Source organism: Hyla sarda, chromosome 3, assembly GCF_029499605.1.
Source record: "Hyla sarda isolate aHylSar1 chromosome 3, aHylSar1.hap1, whole genome shotgun sequence".
NCBI lineage: Eukaryota > Metazoa > Chordata > Amphibia > Anura > Hylidae > Hyla > Hyla sarda.
This window is the reverse complement of record NC_079191.1, coordinates 358288556-358310540: the sequence shown is the minus strand read 5'-3', so window position 1 is coordinate 358310540 and position 21985 is coordinate 358288556. Positions and strand designations below refer to the sequence as shown.

The following is a 21985-nucleotide window of genomic DNA, read 5'->3' as shown; positions in this document are numbered from 1 at the left end:
CCATGTGTAGGTGTACAACCTCCTTACCTCAGCTAGTTAATTGTGAGCTGCACATCCCCTCTTGTTTTGTGCCCATTTAATATACAAATCTGTTAAACTTTCTGGCACCAGTTGATTTGAAAACATGTTTTTTCAATTTATTCCACTGGAGTTTCCCTTTAATAACAATAACAATAAGAATAAAGACAGTCGGCAACTCACCGGTTAATCTTCTTTCTTCTACTTTATTGATGCTCTCCCCGTTAAAGTTATTGTGAGTATTTCAATAAAGCAGAAGCAAGAAGATGAACCGATGATTTGCTGTCTGTCTTTATTCTTATCACATTAGAAAAGAAACTTTAATTACCCTCCCAATTTTTTTTCCTAGTAAAAAGTGCAGTTATCCGGAATACCCCTTTAAAGGGTACCTTTCATCAAAAAAAATTTTGATATATATTAGATAAATGTATGCAGAATAACTTTCCAATAGCATGTCATTAAAAAATATGCTTCTTTCTATTTAATTTTCCACTTTGAAAAAAATCTCCCTACCGGTCCTGGCCGCTAGCCTTTTTTTTTTTTTTTTTTTTTTCTTAAATAGATTTCAGACTCATGCTGGAGTCTTAAATCTCAGACTGCAGCCGGGACACAGACAAGCTCTGCACTGCTGCAGCCGGGACACAGACAAGCTCAGCACTGCTCCCTCCCTGTTTTTTTTCCTAGTCAAAAGTACAGTTATCCGGAATACCCCTTTAAAGGGTACCTTTTAGGAAAAAAACTTTTGCTATATTATAGATTAATGTGTGCAGAATAACTTTCCAATAGCATGTTATTAAAATATATGCTTCTTTCTATTTAATTTTCCACTTTGAAAAAATGACTACTAGGGGTCTCCCTACCAGTCCTGTCCGCAAGCCTTTTTAAAAAAAAAATTTATATAGATTTCATACTCATGTTGGAGTCCTAAATCTCAGACTGCAGCCGGGTCATAGTGGTCATTTTTTCAAAGTGGAAAATTAAATAGAAAGAAGCATATTTTAATCTGCATACATTAATCTATAATATAGCCAAAGTTTTTTTTATTTTTTCATGAAAGGTACCCTTTAATATTGGCTGTGTAAATGTAAAAGTTTCTACTTGTAAAGTTCCAGTGCCTGATGTAACAGTGTTGGGTGTGTGATTTGGCATGATGGCTGTGTTTGACACGTTTCTTATTCCCTGTACTCTTCTTCTCTAAAAGCCAAGCGAAGTCAGTCTATCAGCAACTGTGTTCATCTTTATGAGGCTTTGCCAGCTGCTAAAAGTGTCCCACATCTCCTTCACACTGTGAGCTCTCTCTTACCTGGTATCTCTTACGCTTCTTGCTCTCAGAAACTTTCAGGTACTGTATCTTACTTCTCCTCTGCCATTATTTCCCGCTCTACCATGCTAGGTTACAAACCGTTCTATATCTTCTAGACTAACATTACCTTTCCTGTCTAAACTGATTTAGTTGCTTGGAGCTAATATTTTCTTATATTCACTGAAGTCTGGTATACTGTACTACACTTACAAATCTGTGTTTTGTCCTTTTTTATGTTTTTTATTTTTTTTTTGTGCAGTTGTCTGCGTTACCATAGCCATAAATCTAGATGAGAAAATTCTAGATGGTGTCTGCTACAATAATCCTAAATATAAATCTTTATACAATCCGAATGCCTTAGATACTACTACTTATAATCTTGTAGTTTTACTTACATCAGTGTCTCCCAACCAAGGTGCCTTCAGCTGTTGCAAAACTACAACTCCCAACATGCCCGGACAGCCAACGGCTGTCCGGGCATGCTGGGAGTTGTAGTTTTGCAACAGCTGGAGACACCGTGGTTGGGAAACACTGACTTACATAGTAGTCAACAGCAGTTGGCAGGGACTACTGGCATTGAGTTGTCTTGTGATCCAGGCGTGCCCAATCTGAATGGGTTTGTTCATAACGGACTATTCCTTCATGTAGATCCAAGACCAGTGAATGTACTTTTTCCAGGTTCAGAGAGAATAGTGGTGCATGGTTAGGCGGGATAAATAACTTATTCTTGGGTAACTGAAGTATGTATTTTTTTTCTTGCTCTGTAGAAGTGGATGAGATGCAGCAGTCGCAGGACACTTTCTATGAATCTACAGGGGTCGGCTGTCAGGAACCCCAGGAGCTTACCCGCTGTAGCAGTACTTCTGATTTAGCCGAGAAGTCTTGTCCTGACTTATTGCAAGGTAAGCTGTCTACTGCCATTGGGCATCTCTACTTTTACATTTAACATTTCCACATTCGGGGAGAAGGAGTCCCCGCGCTAAGTATAATTTTGCCATTTCTGTGTTAGGCTATGTTCACACGGCGGCATTCTGTGGGGATATTTCACTCGCAAATTCCACTACAGCAGAGTACCATTAATTTTAATGGGATTGTGCTGTACGGCGTCCATTATAGGACATAGTTATTCGTCAGCCGTAACTCTGTCGGGCGAAAAAGCTTACCGCCTCCTCCCTCAGACCAATCACAGTCAGTCGTCAGCCGCAACTTCGTCCCCTGTCACGCGAAACAGCGTCCCGCCTCCTCCCTCACACCAATCACCTTCAGCCACAACTCCCTCATCCGAAACTCCCTCTTCCAAAACGCTGTCATGCCTCAGATGATTCTCCCTCAGACACAACTTCCTGCCGCATAGCAGAGCCGACGCTGCACAGCATTTATAGCAGAGTCGAAACTGTGAAACTTGCACATGTACTACAGACACTACATGTGCTACAGAGTCTGTATAGCAGAGCCGAAACTGACTCGCCACTGCTACACGGCACTGAGGTTTGGGATGAGGGAGGTTGGGGATGAGGGAGGTTGGGGATGAGGGAGGTTGGGGATGAGGGAGGTTGGGGATGAGGGAGGTTGGGGATGAGGGAGGTTGGGGATGAGGGAGGTTGGGGATGAGGGAGGTTGGGGATGAGGGAGGTTGGGGATGAGGGAGGGTTGGGGATAAGGGAGGAGGGAGTTGCGGCTGGTGCCTGATAGAGATTGGTCCAAGGGAGGAAGTGGGACACTGTTTTTCCTGACACGGGACGGAGTTACGACTGACTATATCCTAAAACGGACACCGTACTGTTGAACTGTGCACACGGTGGAAATATCTGCCGTGGAAATCCACAGCATCCTCAGAAAAAATAGACATGTCTATTCTTTCTGCGGTTCCTGCTTAGAAAAACACTGCCTTCTACGAGACTGTGGATTTCCGAGCGGTCATAGTGCCCGCCGGACCTTTCAAATGGGTGGAATGTCCACCCATGTTTTCAGCTATTCACCGCCACTCCAGCTCCACCATTGCTCCAGAGTCCCCCAACAGATGTGCTATGTTGATGTTGCATCCATTGTGCATGTGATTTTGCAGTTGGCTGCAGTGTCACCAAAGCATTTTCAGCTAGGAACACTGGAGCAAGTAGTTAATTTTTTTTTTTTTAACCTTTGTTCCAGTCTGTATTATTTTTTTTATTAAAGCCATTTACACATAAAGTGAAAAAAGATGATCTTAGTAATGGTTTCTGTTACTGGTTGGGAATTATTATGCAGCAAGTGAACAGTCCGTTCTCAAAGTTGATGTGTTGGAAACAGATGAGATGTGCAGGCGTAAGGATTTGAGTGACTTTAGCAAGGAGAAATTTTGATGGCTGAACAACTGGGTCAGAGCATCTCCAAAGTGATAGATCCTGTGGGGTGTTCCAAGTATGCAGTGGTTGTGCCTACCAAAAGTGGTCAAAGGACAACCAGCAAATGGTTGACAGACTCATTAGTGCCCAAAGTCTATTGTCACATGCACGATCATGAAAGTCCAATTGTACAACCTACAGTACATTGTGGTGTACACTAACCTCACTTACCATACACTAACCTCTTTTATTATTAACCTTTTACAGACCAAAAAAGCGAAAACACTGACTGTTCCCTGGACTCCGTCCCTACGCAAGAATCCTCTGATTGCTTTGTGAAAGATGCTGAGGGCCCAGTGGTAAGAGCTTCACATGCTTATATTTAGACATCTCTATATACAGTAAATACTATTAACCCTTAGAGGAGCAGGGCTCACTTTTTACCTGGTGAACAGCTTATCGCAACCTCTGCAGCGAGGCGATCCTGATCGGTTAAACTGGTGACCAGAGTACTTCTGCTTACCTTATGCTGACAATCCTCATTCTTCCGATACAGTCTGCGACAGGCATACTGTACAGAGAGAGCACCGATAGTACTGGTCAGTTCTAAGCTATGGTGTAGCACTGCTGCCTGTAGCAACCAATCAGATCGCTATAATTTTTAACACCTTAACCACCATGGACGTGTATACTCGTCCATGCGCCATTAAGGTGGTATGGCGCGGGCTCCCGACTCGAGCCAACGTCTCGACCGGCCGGCCCCCAGCTGATTCCTGTAGCTGGGGGCCATTGTTAATAGCCGACATGCGGCGATTGCCGCGGGCGGCTATTAACCCTTTATCCCAACCCTGGTGGTCCAGTGGCAGGACCAGGCTTTATCAATCAAGCGCAGAGCACACAGATCAATGTGGTTCTATGGAACCACATTGATCTGTATGAGGAATCAAATGATTCCTCCTAAATGCCCCCTAAGGGGACTAAAAGTGTGTAAAAAAAATAAATAAATAAAGTTTATAAACACACACATTAACTTATTCCTTATTAGAAGTTTAAATCACCCCCCCCCCCTTCCCAAATTCCATGTAAAAAATATATAAACATAATAAAAATAAACACATGTGGTATCGCCACGTGTGTAAATATCCGAACTATAAAAATATATTTTTAATTAAACCGCACGGTCAATGGCTTATGCGCAAAGAAATTCCAAAGTACAAAATAGCGTATTTTTGGTAACTTTTTATGCCATAAAAAAGTTATAAAAAGCGATCAAAAAGTCTGATCACAACAAAAATGGTACCAATTAAAACTTCAGATCACGGCGCAAAAAATGAGCCCTTATATGACCCCGTAAAAATAAAAGTTATAGGGGTCAGAAGATGACAATTTTAAATGTATACATTTTTGTTCATGTAGTTATGATTTTTTCCAAAAGTATGACGAAATCAAACCTATAGAAGTAGGTTATCATTTTAATTGTATGGACCTACAGAATAAAGATAAAATTACATTTTTACTGAAAAATGTACTACGTAGAGACGGAAGCCCCCATAATTTACGAAATGGGTTTTTTTTTTCAATTTTGTCGCACTATGATTTTTTTTCCCCGTTTGACTATAGATTTTTGGGTAAAATTACTTGATTTCATTACAAAGTAGAATTGGTGACGCAAAAAATAAGCCCTCATGGATTTTTAGGTGCAAAATTTAACCTCTTAAGGACTCAGGGCGTACCTGTACGCCCTGAGCCCGGTCCCGGTGTGAAAAATGGGGTCACGCCATGACCCCACATCACTCCGGGTCGGTCCCGGCTGCTAACGATAGCCGGGACCCTGGGCTAACAGCGTGAGGCACCGATCGTTGTGCCGCGTGCTGTTAACCCTTCAGATGTGGCGATCAATGTTGATCGCCGCGTCTGAAGACGAAAGTAAACGCTTCCCGGCATCTCAGTCAGGCTGATCGGGACATCGCGATAAAATCGCGATGTTCAGATCAGCTGCGACGCAGGCGTAGGTCTCCTTACCTCTCTCCGCAGCGTCCGATCGTGGTTTGATTGCTCCAAGCCTGAGCTGCAGGCTTGAGCAATCGAACCCCTATCTCGCTGATCCGTGCAAAGCTATGGCTTTGTAGAGATCAGCATAAGAGATCAGTGTGTGCAGTGTTATAGGTCCCTGGGAGCTATAGCACTGCAAAAAAAAAAAAAAAGTGAAAAAAATAATAAAAGTTTGAATCACCCCCCCTTTTCCCATAAAAAAAAAACTGTGTAAATAAAAATAAAAATTAACATATGTGGTATCGCCGCGTGCGTAAATGTCCGAACTATAAAATTATATCATTAATCCGCACGGTCAATGGCGTACGCGCAAAAAATTCCAAAGTCCAAAATAGCGTATTTTTGGTCACTTTTTATATCATAAAAAAATGAATAAAAAGCGATCAAAAAGTCCAATCAACACAAAAATGGTACCGCTAAAAACTTCAGTATGCATGTAGTTATGATTTTTTTCAGAAGTTCGACAAAATCAAACCTATATAAGTAGGGAATCATTTTAACCGTATGGACCTACAGAATAAAAATAAGGTGTTATTTTGACCAAAAAATGTACTGTGCAGGAACGGAAGCCCCCAAAATGACAAAATGAAATTTTTTCTTCCATTTTTTCATACAATGATTTTTTTTTCCGTTTTGCCGTGGATTTTTTTATAAAATGACTGTCACTGCAAAGTAGAATTGGTGGCGCAAGAAATAAGCCATCATATGAATTTTTAGGTGCAAAATTGAAAGTGTTATGATTTTTAGAAGGTGATGAGGAAAAAATGAAAATGCAAAAACGGAAAAACGCTGAGTCCTTAAGGGGTTCAAGGGTTATGATTTTTAAAAGGTAAGGAAGAAAAAACGAAAGTGCAAAAATAGAAAAACTCTTGGTCCTTAAGGTGTTAAAGAGGCCTGTGAAAAATGAAAGAAGCGATCTGATTGGTTGCTATGGGCAACTCAGCAACTTTTCATCTGGACAGGTTTTGATAAATCTCCCCCTAAATATCTCAACAAAAATGACTAAAAAGTGATATAGTACCGATAAAAACTACAGATTACGGCACAAAAAATTATACATACAGCCCTGTATACAGAAACATAAAAAAGTTCTTGGGGTCAGAATATGCCTTGCCTTTCAAAAGCTTGTTTTATGTGGGACGATTTGAGCAAGTAAAATAAACCAAAACCTATATAAAATTATTGATGTCATAACAAAACTCAATTCGTCCCACATAAAACAAGCTTTTGAAAGGCAAGGAGAAAAAAAAATGAAAAGGGGTTTATACTACTTTTGAAATACTAATACGTATTTACCTTACAGAATGTCATAAAGCACATGTTCAAATGAAAACTGAACGTGATGGATTTTTTCTTGCATTTCTTTCAGATAATGATTCGGAGGAGTAGCAGTCCGGCAGAATTGGAGTGGCATGCGGATTCTGAGCATACAAATGGTAGAATTTCTGATCATGAGAAAGGTATTAAATAGAAATACAGGAGAGGTTTACCGTATTTTTCACCATATAAGACGAACTTTTTCTTCCCCAAAACTGGGGGGAAAAAGTCGGTGCGTCTTATACGGCGAATACATCCCTATCATGGCGGTCCCTGTGGCCATCAACGGCCGGGACCCGCGGCTAATACAGGACATCACCGATTGTGGTGATGCCCTGTATTAACCCTTCAGACGCGGCGATCAAAGCTGACCGCCGCGTCTGAATCGAAAGTGACACTAACCCGGCTGTTCAGTCGGGCTGTTCGGGACTGCTGTGATTTCACCGCGGCGGTCCCGAACAGCCCGACTGAATAGCCGGGTTAGTGCTTACAGGACACTGGGAGGGACCTTACCTGCCTCCTCGGTGTCTTCTCCGTTCAGGGATCCCCTGTATGGCCGGCGCTCTCCTTCCTCGTCGTCGTGTACGTGCGTCGGCGTGCGTAACGATGTGATGGCGGCGGAGAGCGAGGATACCCGTCCGGCAGCAGAGACGTTCTGGAGCAACGGGGACACGGCGACAGCGATGGAGCGACATCCAGGGCAGCGGTGACGGGTCCGGAGCGGCGGGGACACGTGAGTATTACCTCCTATGCAGTGGTCTTCAATCTGCGGACCTCCAGATGTTGCAAAACTACAACTCCCAGCATGCCCGGACAGCCAACGGCTGTCCAGGCATGCTGGGAGTTGTAGTTTTGAAACATCTGGAGGTCCGCAGGTTGAAGACCACTATTGGGTTCAAAATCTTTATTTTTTTAGATTTTGCACCTATAAATTAGGTGCGTCTTATACGCCGGTGCATCCTATAAGGCGAAAAATACGGTACATCAGGATCATCTGTGGTCTCTGATTTACACTAATTTCCAATATGGTAGACCCCTGTAACTGATCACCTATTCCTGTAACTAGAAATTTGGCAAAATATACATTTAAAGAGATTTTCTGAGACTTTTCATTGATTGTGTATCCTTAGGAAAGACCATGAATATTTAGTATTGTAAGAGGTCAGACAGCTCTGTTCATTGTTTAGTGGCCATGCTGAGTCACTGGAGATCCTCTAACATTGAATGAAAGATAAGCTGCAGTAACACAGCATGGCCACTAGACATTTACACCCCTCCCTTACTGATTAGAGATCCTGAGGATAAACAATGAGTGGAAAAGTCCTGGAAAAGTTATCTTTGCATAGTGCAACATTTATAATATTACAGTCTAAAACTGTCCAGTCAGTGCTGACAATGTAAGACTAAGGCTGCATTCACATCACGATTTCTCCATCCAACCTGAGTACACGATTTTTATAACTTAAAATCATATGAAATCGTATATAAAGTCGGATCCATTGACCTCCATTAAAAAAAATCGGATCCATTACACACATCCGATTTGATCCGCGTCCGATTTCACACAATTTTTGTTCGGGTCTGAAATCGGGGTTGACCACGATTTCAGACCTGAACAAAAATCGTGGGAAATCTGATGCGGATCAAATTGGATGTGTGTAATGGATCCGATTTTTTTAATGGAGGTCAATGGATCCGACTTTATATACGATTTCATACGATTTTAAGTTATAAAAATCGTGTACTCAGGTCGGATGGAGAAATGGTGATGTGAATGCAGCCTAAGTAAGGACACAACATATTGAAAAGGCGCAATGTAACACCTAGTGGTCCTTGTATTAGGTTTTTATGAGGAAGAAGAGAAAACACAGCTAAGTGTTATAAAAGATGTTGCAGAATTCTTGAGCAATACAAGTATGTGCAGTACTAAAAAAAGACAACTGTGTGTGTCATTCGAGCTTCCCATGATGCACTGCAGGAATCCCTCAGAAATTCAGAATTAACTTTTTGTCTGAATTGATTTAAAGGTGTATATCAGCATCATAAATGTTTAAAAATTATGGTAGTGAGCAGTAAAATTAAAAATCACTCAGGCAATATGGGACCGCATACGGCTGGAGGGACCACGGTTTTAGGTCCGGTGGGAAAACCGCATACAGGGCAAAAATGAGCCTACCAGAGTCAGCATTGCACTCCAGTCAGCTCATTGAAATACATTACATACGGGCCGCATGCAGCTGGGAAACGGGAGCGCCCGCTTTTATCTCCCCCCAGCCGTATGCGGTCCCGTATTGCCTAAAATGTGATGTGAACCTATCCTTATACTTGCCTACTTCAGTACTCTGCAGCTCCTGCTCCAGTCGAGAGGTGTCAGCAGGACCTGCCTGTTTAGCCAATCACCATCCGCTGTCGTCTCCCGTCTCAGTAACTGGCTGTGCAGGCAAGTCTCACTGACACAAATTATGGGGATCGCGTCAAGTCAGGAGTGAAGCGTACGGCCATGCAATTCTACCCTCTTGTTCTAATGTTTGGTGGGGTCTAGACATCCTGACCCCGACTGATCAATATTTATAACCTTTCTCTGTGTCAAAAAATTTTATGAAATGAGAGGAACATTTTAAGAGGGTTTTTCACTAATAGAAATAGGTTCTAAATACTTTCTACCACAGAAAGTTTGTAAAACATACAAACTTAGTGGATTCCCATTACATTTTTTGTTTACTGTTCTTCCAATGGGGGCTGTGACTTTTCTTTTCTGAAACTGCTGACATTTTTTTATTGTGTGTTTCCTAGGCTACCCCTTCCCTTTAACCCCCTAACAACCACGGAGGTATATTTACAGCCGTTACCGGCTCCCATAAATCGCCACGTGCGTAAATGTCCGAACTATAAAAATATAGTGTTAATTAAACCGCATGGTCAATGGCGTACACGTAAAAAAAAAAAAATCCAAAATATTTTTGGTCACTTTGTAAAAAGTCTGATCAAAACAATCATGGTACCGATAAAAACTTTAGATCACGGTGCAAAAAATTAGCCCTCATAACACCCCATACACTGAAATATTAAAAAAGTTATAGGGGTCAGAAGAGGACAATTTTAAACATGCAAATTTTGGTGCATGTAGTTATAATTTTTTTAAAGTAGAAAAATAAAGAAAACCTATATAAATTGGGTATCATTGTAACCGTATGGACCTACAGAATAAATATATGGTGTCATTTTTACAGAAAAGTGCTCTGCGTAGAATCAGAAGCCCCCAAAATTACTAAATAGTGTTTTTTGTTTTTTCAATTCTGCCCCACAAATATTTTTTTTTCTCAGTTCACTGTAAATTTTGTGGTGTTATGATTGATGTCATTACAAAGTACAATCGTGGCGCATAAAATAAACCTATGATTCTGTAGGTGCAAAATTGAAAGCGTTATGATTTTTAGAAGGTGATGAGGAAAAAAATGAAAGTGCAAAAACTGAAAAACTTTTAAGGGGGTAAAGGGGTACTCCGGTGGAAAAAAATAAAAATTTTAAACAGATTTATAAACTACTATTTAAAAATCTTAATCCTTCCAGTACTTATCAGCTGCTGTATGCTCCACAGGAAGTTATTTTATTTTTACATTTCTTTTCTTTCGGACTACAGTGCTCTCTGCTGACACCTCTGTCCATGTCAGGAACTGTCCAGAGCAGGATTGGTTTGCAATGGGTACGGTGTTCATATTAGGACATCCTCTGGCATCATCCTACACTCCCTCCTCGCTCAGGCCAAAACTCCCTCCTCGCTCAGGCCAAAACTCCCTCCTCGCTCAGGCCAAAACTCCCTCCTCGCTCAGGCCAAAACTCCCTCCTCGCTCAGGCCAAAACTCCCTCCTCGCTCAGGCCAAAACTCCCTCCTCGCTCAGGCCAAAACTCCCTCCTCGCTCAGGCCAAAACTCCCTCCTCGCTCAGGCCAAAACTCCCTCCTCGCTCAGGCCAAAACTCCCTCCTCGCTCAGGCCAAAACTCCCTCCTCGCTCAGGCCAAAACTCCCTCCTCGCTCAGGCCAAAACTCCCTCCTCGCTCAGGCCAAAACTCCCTCCTCGCTCAGGCCAAAACTCCCTCCTCGCTCAGGCCAAAACTCCCTCCTCGCTCAGGCCAAAACTCCCTCCTCGCTCAGGCCAAAACTCCCTCCTCGCTCAGGCCAAAACTCCCTCCTCGCTCAGGCCAAAACTCCCTCCTCGCTCAGGCCAAAACTCCCTCCTTTTATTTTTACATTTCTTTTCTTTCGGACTACAGTGCTCTCTGCTGACACCTCTGTCCATGTCAGGAACTGTCCAGAGCAGGATTGGTTTGCAATGGGTACGGTGTTCATATTAGGACATCCTCTGGCATCATCCTACACTCCCTCCTTCCTCAGGCCAAAACTCCCTCCTCGCTCAGGCCAAAACTCCCTCCTCGCTCAGGCCAAAACTCCCTCCTCGCTCAGGCCAAAACTCCCTCCTCCTTCCTCCCTTAGGAGGAAGTTTTGCCTGAAGGAGGAGGAAGGACAGAGTTTAGGATGGTGCCTGAGGATGTTCTAATATATGGGGATTTGCTCGTTCTCTTGACAGTTCCTGACATGGACAGAGGTGTCAGCAGATCAGACAGAAAATAAATTCAAAAAGAAAATAATTTTTTCTGGAGCATAGAGCAGCTCATAAGTACGGGAAGGATTAGGATTTTTAAATAGGATTAATATACAAATCGGTTTAACTTTCTGGTACCAGTTGATTTAAAAAAAATGTTTTCCACCAGAGTACCCCTTTAAACATTTATGTAAAATAACAAACTGGATTTAAGCTAAAATAACTTTTCTTTTACAGAGGTTAAGGATTGCATGTAATAGATGATCTGGTTTCTCCCACCACACATGCTTTCTTTGTCGGCTGCCATAGTTAAAGGGCTATTCCAGGAAAAAACTGGATCCAGAAAGTTAAACAGAAAGTTAAATTACTTCTATTAAAAAATCTTAATCCTTTCAATAATTATCAGCTGCTAAAGTTGAGTTGTTGTTTTCTGTCTGGCAACAGTGCTCTCTGCTGACATCTCTGCTTGTCTCAGGAACTGCACAGAGTAGAAGAGGTTTGCTATGGGGATTGGCTTCTAAACTGGGCAATTCCCAAGACACGTGTCATCAGAGAGCACTAAGACAGAAAAGAACAACTCAACTTCAGCAACTCATAAGTACTGAAAGGAATAAGATTTTTTAATTGAAGTCATTTACAAATCTGTTTAACTTTCTGTAGCCAGTTGATATAGATAAAAAAAAATGTTTCCTGGATAACCCCTTAAATGCAACAAGGAGTCCCGAGTGATAAATGGCCCATGAGCTGGTCAGATGACTGAGAGCTGGAGCGCAGAGAGCGAGCATTGCTGTGCAGGCATAGAAGCACCAGGGGACAGTCATTGAGGCTGGGCAAGGGGCGCCTGCAATCTGTACCTTTCGGTAGATGTAGCCCATGGAAACAGAAGTTAAAAACAAGAATTACACAGGGGCAAGAATTTGTGGTGAAAGAAGGTTTACAGAAAATGATAGGGGTCTGCTTACTGGGATGGCAGGGGACACTTTTAAATGTCTCAGAGGATGGTGAGGAAGAAGATTTTACCATATCCAACCTGATATGGTCAAATCTGATATGTTCCCTTTAATAATACAATTGGTTTAAATTTAATTTTCTGTGATAATTAATTTTTATCTTTTCTGCAGTTGAAAGCGTCAGCATTGATGTGATCAATGGATTTAGTCACGAGGCGGATTACCCAATGTCATGGCAGAACTGTGAGGATGACGCCGAGATCACTACACCTACTGATGGGGCTTTTGATCATGATAGAAGACAGTGGCTGCAGCTCACTCCTGCTGATCATGCAGCTCCTCTGACAGGTACTTTTGGTTTTCTCCCTAAAGTTCTGCTTCAGTGAATCTTCATTTGTTTTACTGGGGTTTATTTAAAGAGTAGCTCCCACCATCCTATTTTTTTTTTCTGTCCCTGCCTATTGTCAATCTATCCCTTACCCCCTCCCTGCTTTTAATTTTTATTTTTACTATATTAAAAATGCCTTTTGTCTGCCTGGCAGTGTGCTCACTACCAGACAGACTTCACCAGCAGGCACCACGTCACTGATGCCTGCTGGGGGGGACTTCCGCCCTTAGTTCATCTACACAGGGTGCCTCCAGCTGTTTCACTACAACTCCCAGCTTGCCCTGACATCTATTGGCTGTCAGGGCATGCTGGGAGTTGTAGTATTGAAACAGCTGGAGGCACCCTGTGTAGATAAACTATTAGTTAGATACATGCGGCGCTAGCCCGTCCCCTCCGTCTCCCTCCCCCCGCATCATACCCCGTTCGCTGCCCGGCCGCATCAGTTCTTTTTCAGGCGTGACGTCACGCCAGGCTGCAGCCGGCCACTAGGAGGGAGACCCCTAGTGGCCGTTTTTATGTAAATTAAAGCATTTTAATAAAAATAATAATAATAATAATAAAATTATATTAGAGATATGTTGTTGTACGTAAGTACTACAACATATCAAAAAATAAAGTTGGTGACAGTGCCCATTTAAGCTCCAACAGCATTTAGTCACCTTTTTTTCTTCAAAAGGGTCCTCCTGTTTGGACAGTCCCTACCAAGAACAGTCCAATAGTATTTCATTCTTTAAAGGGAACCTGTCATAAGATTTTACCATAAATAATGCATGGCAGCGCATTATATATGGTAAAATCTTCTTCCGCACAATCCCTGGAGACGTTCCTGCCTGCAGGGATGGTGAGGATATGATTTTAGTAAGTCTTTCCCGCCGGTCTGTACGTTGTCCCTTTGGTGGGCAGCTATACTTGCCTAGTCCCATCTTCTCCGGGTGTAAGCACGCCCACTCACTATGATTGACAGCCCGAGCACAGCCCTTGTCATCGCTCTGCTCAGTCTTTATAGGAAGCCGAGCCGTGACTAGGGCCGTCAATAATGCTGAGGGGGCGTGATTACAGTCGGAGCAGCTGGGCTAGGTAAGTATAGCTCCCCGCTCAGAGGACTACTTATGGGGCTGGTAGGGGACACTTTAAAACTATTTATCCTCACAATCCCTGTTAGCAGGAACGTCTCCAGAGGAAGGTGAGAAAGAAGGGGGGAATTTATCTTAACCTGTGCAATGGAAAAGTGGAGCAGTTGCCCATAGCAACCAATCAGATCGCTTCTTTCATTTCTCAGAGGCCTTTTGAAAAATGAAAGAAGCGATCTGATTGGTTGCTATGGACAACTGTTCCACTTTTTCTCTGCACAGGTTTTGGTAAATCTCCCCCCCCCCCCAAAGATTTTACCATATATATATATATATATATATATATATATATATATATATATATATAAAACACATTGTCACGTATTATATATGGCAAACGCTCATGCTGTCCAAATTGCTGCCTGTACACTAAGAATCACCTTAATCCGCTCGGGCATTTCAGAGTTATCCTAGGTAAAAAAAATGTCATCAGGAGCCGGGTAACTAGTCACAGAGGACATTCCCCACAACTGGTTCCCATCCACCCAGCCTGAGTAACACTTCTCTGCATATCTTTGTATAAGGCAGTGATTCCCAACTGGAGTCCCTCCAGCTGTGGCAAAACTACAACTCCCAGCATGCCCGGACAGCCAACGGCTGTCCGGGCATGCTGGGAGTTGTAGTTTTGCAACAGCTAGAGGCATCCTAGTTGTAAAACGCTTCCTTAGGGTACGTTCACACGTGCGGATTTACAGCGTATTTTACGCTGCAGATCCGCCACTGAAGGACCTCTGTATGGTGCCCTTAAATGTGCCTGCTCGGAGCGGCAATACGCCACTCCGAGCAGACACACTGCGATGTGCGAGTCGCCACGCATGCGCGGTGTACTCGCACACATCTCGGCCGCTTCCCCTGCCCAATGAGCTAGGCCGAGAGCTTCCGCGATGTGCGAGTATACTGCGCATGTGCGAGGTGACTTGCACATCGCAGTATGTCTGTTCGTAGGGGCGTATTGCCGCTCCGAGCAGGCACATATAAAGGCAGCACATAGGAGGTCCTTCAGGGGCGGATCCGCAGCGAAATACGCTGTGAAAATCCGCACGTCTGAATTTACTCTTATACAAAGGTACGCAGAGATTCTTCAGAGATCCTTGGGCAACACAAAACTAATAACAGTAGTTTTGCAACAGCTGCAGGCACCCTAGTTGGGAAACACTGCCTTATACAAAGGAATGCAGAGATGCTGTTTGCTCTTTGGGCGGCACAAAACTGACAGCTTCCCTTGACATGACAAAATAACAGTTCAGAAATGTCAAAAACCTTATATTTTTGACTTGTGGATGCTACAGAACCCCTGTTTAGTCAGAGAAAAGGTTATACTGGTAACCTCATGTAAGGTCGTGCTGCACATCAGTCAGATCTCTGTTCTAGACCCACCCCAGTGACTTGTAGGAAAGTGGTAGTCCAGGAGAGGTTACACCACGTGCGTCCTATGCCCTGCCTTACTCGGAGGGTAAAAAGGAAGAAGAATGGCATAAAAGGGCTTTTTCCCCCCCTGTATCTGACTTGTGTTCAGCTGCTCCTACTAGGGCTTTGATAGGTGTACAGTGCCGAAGCTTTGTCCAAAGTCCCGACTTGCCTGCTGGCAGGTGTTCACACATACACAATCCTCAGATTGTAACCTGACCCATTCAGTGACATTGTTGACATAGACGCTGTTATCTTTCCTTACTGCGCCCTTTACCACCCCGCATCTTGTATTCCTGTAACCCGCGCGATGAATGGCGCTTCTATTTATCAGCATTGTGGATATTCCTGGGCTTCCTTGTGTGCAATAGATCGGAGGCGAGTCCTTTAGATACGCCATTTCATTTACCCTAAGCAGCTGCCGCTCCGAGCCTTTCATGAAAGGGAAAAGTGTAAGGTAGAGGAGACAGGTGCCGGGAGGCTGCGAAGCGTCGGCGGTCGGCCCAAGCGATCTGCCATTTATTTGTCAATAGGAATCCCTCCATTGTCACGTTCTTGGCACTGCTGTATAGCATTTAAGATACCACTTATCTTATTCATTCTGGCGCCGGCAAATGCAAAGCTGGAACTTGCTCTCACTTGTAAGAGCATCTACACATTCAATTGTTGGTTTTGTTTCCCTCCCATTGTTGGAGAAGACACCAAACTCCTTTTATAGTCTGAGAATGTTTGTGAGGATCCTCGGCTCCTGAAATGATGTTTCCAGAGAGACTCAGCCAGCAAATAGGCTTTCTGTGCGGATGCTGGGCTCCACGATTGTTATAGGCACAATATCTGATCTGTAAAGCGCCTCTCGCTGGGCTTTGGCGTTGTCTATTCATTTCGGGCCAGCCAGAGGCACTGTTCTCTTGATGGGACACAGTACATACACTTATGGTCGCAAATGTTTCTGCGCATAAGAAAACATCTTATGACCCTTAATAACATTATAATCCTCTACACTTTAGAACCCCGTGCTTTCAGAAAGTTTTCAGCCCCTTTTGTCACATTTTATGTTGCAGCCTTTTGATAAATAAAAAAAAAAAGCCAAGTTTTCCCCGATTATTCTGCACTCAGTACACCATAATGGCCAGACCTAAACCATCATAGTATTGTTGATAATCATTGCAATGCAACCATATCTTTTGGCTGCACATTTCCATCCTTTATTAGGTAGAAAATCTTTTTCTTGTGCAGTCGGCAACATTTGGATAGGTGTGGCTGAGAGATCGCAGTGCGCTGCTGCCACCACACCTATCCCTTGTACATGAGCGCTGGGACCGCTGTGTAATTGACACACAGGCTCTCAGCGCATGCGCCCCTGATCTGCTTGACATGCGCACCAGTGATGTACAGTGCTGGGTGCTATTCCCATCACTAGAGGCAGAGAGCTTGCGCTCTCCCTGCCTCTAGCAGTACACAGGAGCACGGAGGTGCAGGAGTGAGTGCTTGCTTTGAGGATTCAGGCCGGGACACACATCAAGCAAATGAGGGGCGCATGCGCTAAGGATCTGTGTGTCAATCACACAGTGGTCCCAGAGCTCAGGTACAGGGGATAGGCATGGCGGTGGGATATTGCTAACCCCTGGCCTGACTGTTGCTGGCCGCACAAGAAAAGGATTTTTTGGCTAATAAATGATGGAAATGCGCAGCCAAAGGTATGGCTGCATTGCAATTATTATCAACAATACCATAATGGCTTAGATCTGGGGGGAATGGTGACATTTGCGCTTTAATTTACTGAGAAGGAAAAACTGAAATATTACATGGACATAAGTATTCAGACCCTTTACTCAGCACTTAGTTAAAGCACCTTTGGCAGTGGTTTCAGCCTCCAGTCTACTTGGCGATGATGCCACAAGGTTTGTACACCTGGATCTGGAGATGTTCTGCCATTCTTTTCTGCAGATCCTCTCAAGCTCTGTCAGGTTGAATGGGGACCATTAATGAAGAGATGTTCACTTGGGTTCTGGGCTCTGGCTGGGCCACTCAAACACATTCACAGTTGTCTCTAAGCCACTCTTTTCTTGTCTTGGCCTTTGTACTCTGAACCAGGTTTTTAATTAAAGGGGTACTCCAGTGGAATTTTTTTTTTTTAAATGAACTGGAGCAGAAAGTTATACAGATTTGTAAATTGCTTCTATTTAAAAATCTTTATCCTTCCAGTACTTATCAGCTGCCGTATGCTCCAGAGGAAGTTCTTTTTTTTTTTTTTCTTTCCTGTCTGACCACAGTGCTCTCTGCTGACACCTCTGTCCATGTCAGGAACTGTCAGGAGCAGGATAGATTTGCTATGGGGATTTGCTCCTGCTCTGGACAGTTCCTAACATGGACAGAGGTGTCAGCAGAGTGCACTGTGGTCAGACAGAAAAGAAAAACAAAAAGAAGAAAATTTCCTCTGTAGTATACAGCAGCTGATTAATATTGGAAAGATTAAGATTTTTTAATAGAGGTAATTTACAAATCTGTTTAACTTTCTGGAACTAGTTGATTTTCAAAAAGTTGTTTTCCATCGGAGTACCCCTTTTAAAGTGACTTGAAAACCCATTTGACGTGTCATCCTGAGGCCCACTGCGATTGTGAGCTATAAGCTGGTGAAGTGCGCGGTAGCTGTCATCACTCTACTGCTGCGGCTGCTCTTTGTGGCACTTTTACTGCATGGACTAATGCAGTGAAAGAGCCTGATTTGTCTGAGCAGCGTGGAGTGATGATCGCTGCTAGGGCTGGGCGGTATGACCTAATATGTGTATCACAGTATTTTTTTAACTTACGGCGGTTCCACGGTAAATAACGGTATTTTCACCCCCCCCTAATCATGTGACCTGCCAGCACTGTTCTGCCCCTGTCCCCCCCCAAATCATGTGACCCGCGCGCGGTGTTCGGCTTCCCCCCTACCCCAAATCATGTGACCCGCCAGCACTGTTCTGCTCCCCCCAATTAATGATCAGCCCAGCGGGGTACTACTCACAGATGTCACCTTCAAGCACTGCCCTCCTCAAGCACTGCCCTCCTCCTCTTTGTTGGGGGCCGCCGGCGATGGAACTCACTGTACGCCAGTGGTCTCCAACCTGCAGACCTCCAGTTGTTGTAAAACTACAACTCCCAGCATGCCTGGACAGCCAATGGATACAGAAAAGAAACTTTAACTTACCTATGTCGGCCACACGCTGTTCCTTGGGACGGGAACGTCAGACAGCTGTCAGCCTATCACCGCACTGTCATGTAAGAAGCCGTTGGCTGTCCGGGCATGCTGGGAGTTGTAGTTTTGCGACATCTGGAGGTCTGCAGGTTGGAGACCACTGATGTACAGTATAGAGTTCCAGCGCCCGGCGGCCCCCAACAAAGAGGAGGAGGAGGGCAGTGCTTGACATATGTGAGTAGTACCCCGCTGGGCTGAGCATTAATTAAGGGGGGCAGAACGGTGCTGGCGGGTAACATAGGATTAGTTCCCCGATGTGGGGACAGTGCTGCGCTGATAATACATTCCTGAGGGGGAGGGGCCAAACCGGTATTGCGGTATGGGGAAAATTCATATCGTGCAGCCCAAAAAATGTGGTATTCGGTATGAACCGGTATACCGCCCAGCCCTAATCGCTGCTGCACTTTTTCTGTTTTTGTTTTGTTTTTTAAATCAAATAATCGGTTATTAGATTTGAACAAACTGTAGTGAACACATAAACACACACAAAACCAACCCCAACCCAAAAAACACCATCCCTAATCTACCAAAATGATTGCTGTAAACTTTTTAAACTATGTTCTAGTTATAACAGTCTTAGGCACTTCAATTAGTATACCAAGTGTTACGGGAAGAATCCTTTAGAAAATAGGAACCATAGCAGGTAACCAGTGATAGTCCACAACCAGCACTGAAATGGACCGCTGCCGTGCTTTTTACCAGCTCAGGACTGAGACTCTGGACGACATGTCAAACGTTTTCCAAATCACAGTAACGCTTTAAGAATATCTGTACATTGTTCCATTTAGCTTTCCCACAACCCTGACCAGTCTCCCTGTCCCAGCCGCTGAAAAACAGCTACGCAGCATGAGGCTCCCACCACCATGCTTCACTGGAGGGATGGTATTGGGCAGGTGCTGAGCAGTGTTTGGTTTCCTCCAAACACGACTTTTAGAACTGAGACCAAAAAGATTAAAGAGTCTTTAAATTGGTAGTCCACTAGATGGGCCAAATGGTTCTTATCTACCAACACATTCTGAGGGACATTTCCTAATCTTTTACTATGTAGTCTGGTTTTTACCCTGTTTTTTTCTACTTCATTTTTGACTACGTGCGACAAATTTACTAAATTGTCGTACGGCGTTAATACATTTGGTGCACGTAGGATAAAGCGGGAAATTTACTTAATGTAGTAGAAACAATAGTCTGTTCCTTTTTCCTGCTGTCTGAATAGGTTTGGCTGCTAGGTTTCCTTTTGGATCTTTTATTTTTGAGGATTTTTTTTTTGTTTTTTCACCACATCTAAATAATTCAAATGATTGTGTTTTCATTGAGAGTTCCTGAGAGCAGATTGGGGAACACTTTAGAGAGTGCATTTGTGATAAAGTACAGTAAAGGATTAAAACCATGATACCAACATATTTGGCCCTGAACGCCTTTCAAAAAGAGCAATGGACGTTTTCCTACTACCTAGGTAGGCTGGGTAAGCCAAGAATTAGCTGGGGTACATTTAGTCGAGTTTTTTGCTTAGTGCGACTTTTTTGCGACTGTCGCACGTAGTAAACACGTGACCACTGCAAGTCGAATTTGGAAACCTGCTTAAATAATGCGGGAAACTGAAAAATGCACTTCTTGATCTCCAGAACAAAAGTCGCACGGGAAAACCCATAGGCGCAATAGCGACAATTTTGCGACAAAAATAGTAGGAAAAATCTGACTAAAAGGCTTAGTAAATGTCCCTCTTTGATGTTTTTAATTATAGATGAGAGAATTATTGGCTTGTAGTGCAGTGAATCATAGAATCTACTTTGCCTGGAGACCAATAGAGTAGGTTGTCAGACTATACAACATCTCCACTATTAGGACTAGGTTATAAGCCTTGCAATATGTGAGTGCTTTTTCTGGATCCACAGTGTTCAGATAATGAGGTTAAAATGTCTCAGCACATGTCCTGGGGACACTGGAGCAGAGAAACTGTAGGCTTTGGGGCTTTTAACCTCGGGGCATGCTGGGAGTTGTAGTATTGCAACAGCTGGAGGTCCACAGTTTGGAGACCACCGCTATAAATAATATATATTTATATATATATATATTATCATTGTAAATATAGACAATGACTGACTGGGCATGCTGGAAGTTGTAGTCTTGGTGAAGGTCCACAGTTTAAAGACCACTGTTATCGGTGGTGATGATATCTTTAATGCACAGTGTGATCTATACATTCTATATATATATATGTGTGTGTGTATGTATATATATATATATATATATATATATATATATATATATATATATATATATATATAGTGTGTATGGACGGTTAGATATTCCAAGGCGAGTAGCACTCCAAAAAATCCATCTGGGTGCAGGCTGTCAGAGACTGGGTTATAGACTCCTCCTAAATCCAGAGCAAAGAACCAGCAGCACACCGATGTCTCAGATGGATTAATATGTAGCTTTATTCATCCAGTATACAGCTACATTTTGGCTCACACAGCAATGTTCAAGCCATGACAAGTGCACATGTGAGCTGTTTAAATATACATGATTTATTGTGACATCATTGCATTCATTAGATTAATTAGCATACAATAACACAATATAGTGAGACATCAAAGTACATCTTAGTGATCAAACTAATACACACAATTAGGACACCTTAAAGGGGTACTCCTCCCCTAGACATCTTATCCCCTATCCAAAGGATAGGGGATAAGATGTCAGATCGCCGGGGTCCCGCTGCTGGGGACCCCGGGGATCGCTGCTGCAGCACCCCGCTATCATTACTGCGCAGAGAGAGTTCGCTCTGCACGTAATGATGGGCAATACAGGGGCCGGAGCATCGTTACGTCACGGCTCCGCCCCCGTCAATACAAGTCTATGGGAAGGAGTCGTGGCGGGATCGCGGCGATCTAACATCTTATCCCCTATCCTTTGGATAGGGGATAAGATGCCAGGGGCGGAGTACCCCTTTTAAGGGTGATATATTAAATATAATAGATTCATACAAACTAGTGTTATTATATACATATACAGTGGATACCTGGCGGTGGAGGTGTGGTGAAAAAATGTCCTGAGGTGTAGTCCAGCAGAATGGAACACATCCGGACATCAAGTATATAATAGATTTATATAAATATATATATATATATATATATATATATATATATATATATATACAGTGGTCCCTCAACATACAATGGTAATCCGTTCCAAACGGACCATCGTTTGTTGAAACCATCGTATGTTGAGGGATCCGTGCAATGTAAAGTATAGGACAGT

The 21985-nt window shown here is 43.3% G+C and overlaps 1 protein-coding gene across 4 annotated transcripts in view; it reads left to right on the top strand.

Moving 5' to 3' along the window:
• The window catches only part of RALGAPA2 (Ral GTPase activating protein catalytic subunit alpha 2), a 312968-nt gene that overhangs the window by 83431 nt on the left and 207552 nt on the right, over nt 1-21985 (top strand). For 2 of the 4 annotated variants that reach the window (XM_056567641.1, XM_056567644.1), the window contains exons 17-21: nt 1220-1360; nt 2089-2223; nt 3910-4001; nt 7064-7154; nt 12733-12909. In XM_056567641.1, coding sequence (XP_056423616.1) covers nt 1220-1360; nt 2089-2223; nt 3910-4001; nt 7064-7154; nt 12733-12909 — 636 coding nt within the window. The remainder of the gene's footprint in view (nt 1-1219; nt 1361-2088; nt 2224-3909; nt 4002-7063; nt 7155-12732; nt 12910-21985) is intronic. The other 2 variants (XM_056567642.1, XM_056567643.1) reach the window with 2 other exon arrangements.